Raw genomic sequence first — 6,190 nt, forward strand, 5'->3', positions numbered from 1 at the left:
CGAGACCGTCGTACAGTCATCCAACACAGTTTTTCTCTCTTCTCTATCCGTGTTCAAAACTTGTTGCTTTTTCGTCGTCATAGCTGAATTATTGCACTTCTTCTGGAGGAAGTGAAACAGAAGCAGAAGCGACTGTCTGCCCTGCTCTAAAATTACAGAAGACAGCTACAAATCTACTTGAGTCATTTTGAGGTCAACAACAACACAGTATTTCAGCAATATCGATAAATTCAGTGAGTATTGCTTTTTTAAGTTGTTTGATATGTTGTTCAGTCTTCGGAAACACAATTTTTAAAATCTTTAATACTATGCTATATAGTCCTGTTATTTTTCTTACACCCCTCCCCTCTTGCAAAGTCAGCTCTGCCTGTATGCACGTTTTTTGTTGTTTTTTTTTAAAAGGTAAAGTCTAAACTACGAGCATCATCATCCATCCAATCGTCGTCGTCATGTGCGGTATATATAGCGTCTTCGGTCCAGGCTACGTCATCCGTTTCCTGGAGCTGGTTCGCCCCAGGCTGGCAGTGCTGGAGCGACGGACGAGGATCGGCGTGGCAGTGGTGGTGGGGGACGTCTCGTTGGGACAGCCGTGTTGATGCAGGATATCGATGCAGCCTTTGCTCGCCGTCTTTCTCGCCATCATCATTGGGGTCTGGCCTTGGCTGTCTTTCGCCTTCACATCGATTCCATACTGTAGAGGGGGAGGGAGGAGGAGAGAGAAGAACATGATATTTGCTCTGCCGAAGATTATTTATAGATTAAATATTGATTCAAGCTGGAACAGTGTGTGCTGTGAAATGCACACCTAGAGGATGAGTGTGTTTGCCTGTAGGATTCAAGGATATAACACCGACCAGCCAAAGCAAGAAACTACCCAAAAAAAAGGAGAATACTTTATCGGCTCATATCTATTCTGTTTGTCCTGGAGCAGTGACGAATAAACAGGAAGTTAGAAGTCTCTTTTGCATATTTATGTTCCCACTGCACATGAAGAATCGAGAAGTTTAAGCAGGTTAAAATTATTTTCACACATGAGATAAACAACTCTTTTTGTTTTTTTTGGTGTTTCCTGTTTGCTGTTCGACGCCTCTGACTATAAGCCTCCAGAAAGTCTGTCTCTACATCAGTTTGTTTGATAGTTGTTTATTTTTTGCTTCGACACTGCAATAAAAATATCAAGTAAAGTTCAAATTTCTGTCCTTCACTCACTTCTTTACCTTCTTATCTAAAAAAACACTTCCTTAATTTGAGAATGAAGCGGTGCAGAAGTTGACGCAGCTGTCCCCTTGACCGATCGAGGACAGAAAGCTCCACCGAAATAGTTCCTGAACCATCAGCAGGGACTTTTCTCAAACCTGGAATTAACCTACTATGTTTGAGGAACTTGAAGGTGACACAAAGCACAGGTGGCCAACAAGGTCCCTGCAGCAAATGTCTGCCCTCGAGCCCCCTTAGCAGTTAATATGGTCAAGGTGAGACTACTTCTACTTTAATGTGAAGCTTTTTTTTGCCCTTTTAAAGTCTATAATTTATTATATTTGAGAAAGAAGAATATAAAAATGTGGATTATTAGGCATCAAAGAGGAGAAACCCACCCAGACGAGCAGCTGGGTCATGACAACATCTCCCAGCTGACAAGAAGCGTGCAGGGCCGTGCGAGGCGGCGAAGGAGCGTTGATTTTATCCTTGGTGCTGTGTGCCAGGAGGAGCAGCAGCCTGGGAAGATCTCTCTCCATCACCGCAGACAGCAGCCAGTCCGGCATACTGTCCCCCGACGCCGGCTGGAGAGGCGGCACAAACGCCCGCTGTTCATACTTAGCACGAATCCAGGACTCTCTTTCCTCACTTGTAAAAAAAGACACACACACACACACACACACACACACACACACAGGAGAGTCGGTCATGCATATAAATATACACACACACATATTAAAATATCAAGATGAAAGTCACTAAAGCATGCACCGTGACACCAGCTTTAATGATCAAAGCTGCCACGGTGCATGCTTTAGTGACTTTCATTTTGATATTTTAATATGTCAATTGTTTAGTTACTCATGCTGCCAAATGTTTGTTTTTTTTAAATAAAAACAGGTGCAAATTCAGAGTAACTGAAACTACATATTTGTGGTTTAGATTTAAAGTCACACATCTAAGTAGAAGAAGTAGAAAGCACAAGTAGGAATTCATCAAAGACCAGAACAGTGTTTCAGTGTCTTGTGTTTTTACTTGTGGGAAATTCAGACTTTCAGACATTCAGATATTCAGATATGTGAGTCAGCTCCCAAAAACACTTCATTCAATTCAAATGTTGTTAAAAAAGGATAAAATTGATGATGTGTAAAGACGAATGTGGATTTGGTTTCATGCAGTAAATCGTTTATTATTCTGCCTCTGAAGTTTTGATGTTTCCTACACGCACCTGAATGCACCAAATTCAGTCCTTATATTCAATGGCGGTGTTGACCTTGATGTAACACATATAAATTAGATATCCACTGTGAAACTATACAGCTGGCGATCTCAACAAAGCTCACATGCAGAGCTAAACCGACAATGAACTCATATCATGTGTGTCTAAAACCTGATGTATCTTATTCCTCTATGGTGGAGACCTCCATTATTGTCCAAAAACTATTAAAAACACATCAATGAGCCACATCACTACACTCAGTGACATGTTCCTTCACCACAAAGATTACAGTAATGGTAGTTTATTTAGACTTTGTTCTACTTTGTTATTTTCTCAATGAAGTTTGGCAGCGTTCCCGCACATGCTCAGTTGCATCTACTTTACACAGAACTGCTCCCCAGAGAATGAACACTAGCCGAGTAATAATAATAATAATAATAATAATAATAGATTTATTTGTAGTGCACTTTACATTTCAACAATCTCAACGTGCTACAGAGCAGAAAATAAAAGAAAAAAGAAAAAGAAAAGGTTAAAAGAGAACATATAAAAGACACTTAGCAAAATGCTTTAGTAAAAAGATAAGTTTTTAGGTCTCTTTAAAACACAGTGCAGTCTGTGGGGCCCTCAGGCTGCAGAGGAAAAGGCCCAATCACCCATGGTGCAGAGCTTGGGTCTGGAGTCTTGGAGGGTTTTTTTTGTTTTTAGAGCGAAGGGTGCGTGAGGAGGTCAGGGGGGTGAGGAGTTCTTTAAGGTATAGGGGGGCATGTCCGTGAATGCACTGGTGGGTGAGGAGGGAGACCTTGTACTCAATTCTGAGTGGGACAGGGAGCCAGTCAAGGGATTTTAGGATGGGGGTGATATGATCATCAAACACCTACTAGCTTGTACTTGTCTAGCTGAAACCTCCTCTTGTGGCATACAGGCAGTAGCATTACAGTACAGTGTAGTAATCTAGTAAAGTAGCCTAGCGTAGCGTAGCAATGCCTCATCTAGTACACATGCTAACGTAGCACTAGCACATAGCTTAACTATGGGAGAAGAGTAAGCCAGCTGGCGGAGTAGTGAGCTAACACCAGCTTGGCAGAGAATAGATGGGGAGCCAAAAAAAGGAGGACAGCAAGACAGAGAGGATAACATATTTTTAGAGGACAAGATGCAGTGGTGAGAAAGAGAGAAAGAGAGAGAGAGAGAAGATAAAAAGAGGAAGAAGATCGCTGTCATTACACGATACTTATACTGTAAATTGATCAGTTTATTGTTGGTTTGTCTCTGCACATGAGACTTACTGACACTAAGACAAATATAGAAAATAGATTACTGAAACTCTCTCAAGAAAGTTTAATTTTATAACCATAAAGGCCTGAGCAGAAACCAGAGACTTTGAAGGTAAGAAAATGTCTTCAACCTATAAATCTGTAGTTCTTTAAGATAAGATAAGATAAGATAAGGTAAGATAAGGTAAGATAAGATAAGATGAGATAAGAAGTATATTATTGATCCCCTTTGGGAGAAATTTAAATTGACAGCGGTACAGTGGAAAAAAGAATGAAAGTAATTAAATGAAATATACAGTAAACAATCTCTGGTGTAAATAAATGTGCAATATATTTATAAATGTGCAATATGCAGAAGTTCCATGTTAAGATATTAGACATTCATTTTAATGCAAATCATTATTTTATGCTGCACTCTCATATTTTATGCTCTATTTTAGTCTAATGTTTTCTTTCTATTTTTCTTTACTTTGTTTTATTTTTATTATAATTGGGTTCTTTTTTTTAATTATATGCTTTAATGCTTCCAATTTTTACTGTTCACTTATACTTTCTATTATAATTGGATGTTATTTGATTTTTTAATTGTATATTTTATGCTTCCAATTCTTACTGTTTATGTCAGGGGAGCCAAACATGCGGCCCGCGGGCCAGAACCGGCCCATCTAGAGGTGCAATCCGGCCCACTTTCCTTCCATCTGTCCTTTCTTCCTTCTGTCCTTCCTCTCTACCTTCCCCATTTCCTTTCTTTGTTCGTTCATTCCTTCCTTCTGTCCTTCCATCGGTCCTTCCTTTTTTTTCTTCCATCTGTCCTTCATATACCTTTCATACTTCTGTCCTTCCTTCCTCCCTTTCTTCTATCGGTCCTTCCTTCCTTCCTTCCTCCCTTTCTTCCTTCTGTCCTTCCTTCCATCGGACCTTCCTTTCTTTCTTCCTTCTGTCCTTCCTCCCTACATTCCCCTTTTCCTTTCTTCGTTACTTCCTTCCTTCCTTCCTTCCTTCCATCTGTCCTTCATATACCTTTCATACATCTGTTCTTCCTTCCTTCCTTCCTTCCTACCCTCCATCTCTTTAATGATCCGGCCCACATGAGATTAAATTGGTCTGTGTGTGGCCCTTGAATGAAAATGAGTTTGACACCTCTGGTTTATGTAATGTCTCAGAGTAAAGCACACTGAGTTGCCCCTGGGTATGTTTTACTGGGAGGTACTGGGAAGTACTGGGAGCTGTGGTGTTGTACAGTCTGATGGTTGATGATATGAAAGACCCCCCCCCGCCTCCCAAACGCTTTGAGGTTGACGATGTTCCACTCACCGTGTTGCGCTGGGCGTGGGTTTGGTCCTGCCTTGTGTGCAGCTCTCCCAGATGCTGTTGGCCGTGTGGTTTCCGATGGCGGCCAGGACTTGTGTGAGCTCTCCGGGCCAGTCGTCCAGGTCCAGCGAGCGTACGCGAGACAGGTGAGTCCCAAGGTTTCTGTGGATCCCCGAGCACTCGATGCAGATCAACGCCCCGAGGTTGAGACTGGCCCAGGTGGGATCTTCAAGGAGAGACGCATCCAAAGAAGAGCCGACTGATTATTAGAGCATATAAAGCATTTCCTCTCTCACTTTCACATTAGTTGAAGGCAGTAGCTCAGCTTTTTAAAAAACGACATCACATCATCTAAATCTTCTCTCCCTGTCTGTTTTAGGAATGATTTTAAGATTTTTACTGATCATTTCTGGCTCCAAGCTATAACACCAGCCAGCCTGCAGCCTTACATCGTCAGGTGGTTCATTGCTACTGTAGCTAACACGAAGTTGAGGCTTAAATCAGGACCCCTCGGCTTTGCCTGAGGAGATAAGGCTCGCAGAAAAAGTGACCGCTTTTAAATCTCTTCTTAAAACTAATTTCTACAGACGTCATCTTTTAATCTTTTTTTTATCAACTCTTTATTGTTTTTCACTGTCTGTGTCATGTGACTTTGCTTTTTCATTGCACTACCTTTGCTTTGTCTGTTTTTAAAAACGTGTTACTGTACATGAATAAACTTATCATTATCATTAATATTAAAGGACGTAAGCCCATAATGAACTGGGAAAAGATTACTGAGTAGAGATGAACAAGTGTGTAAACTGTGACATGGCTGCAGGCTGTGGATGGTGATGTTATGAAAAGCAGGATCATCATCATCATAAAGAGTCAATCTGCAGCCGGAGGGGGAAAGACACGACATGTAAGAACTCACTCGGTGCTTCACAGTCCACACACAGACCGTTGCCTTTGGCGTTACGGATGGCCTGCAGCGCTACGGCTTCACTCTGGCTGCTCCTCCTCGCCTGAAAAACAACAAACAACAAACACAAACACACACCCACACACACATTCAAATCATTTATTTATGTCCACACAGTTACTTGTACTGCTAGAACAAATGGTATTTAAAATCCACCTTCGCCTCTGTGTGGATGCTTCGATTAAAACACATCAAACAGCATCTTATCACATTTATTGATTA

At 41.3% G+C, this 6,190-nt stretch overlaps 1 protein-coding gene across 1 annotated transcript in view; it reads right to left on the reverse strand.

Annotated features, from left to right (window-relative positions):
* Positions 1-6,190, reverse strand: part of agap2 (ArfGAP with GTPase domain, ankyrin repeat and PH domain 2) — a 25,214-nt gene continuing 19,024 nt past the window's right edge. Inside the window, exons 16-19 of the mRNA XM_053317271.1 lie at positions 5,921-6,011; positions 5,008-5,230; positions 1,596-1,845; positions 1-691 (exon numbers count right to left, since the gene is read on the reverse strand). Coding sequence (XP_053173246.1) covers positions 482-691; positions 1,596-1,845; positions 5,008-5,230; positions 5,921-6,011 — 774 coding nt within the window. The 3' untranslated portion in view covers positions 1-481. The remainder of the gene's footprint in view (positions 692-1,595; positions 1,846-5,007; positions 5,231-5,920; positions 6,012-6,190) is intronic.

Source organism: Scomber japonicus, chromosome 4, assembly GCF_027409825.1.
Source record: "Scomber japonicus isolate fScoJap1 chromosome 4, fScoJap1.pri, whole genome shotgun sequence".
NCBI classification, from domain to species: Eukaryota; Metazoa; Chordata; class Actinopteri; order Scombriformes; family Scombridae; genus Scomber; species Scomber japonicus.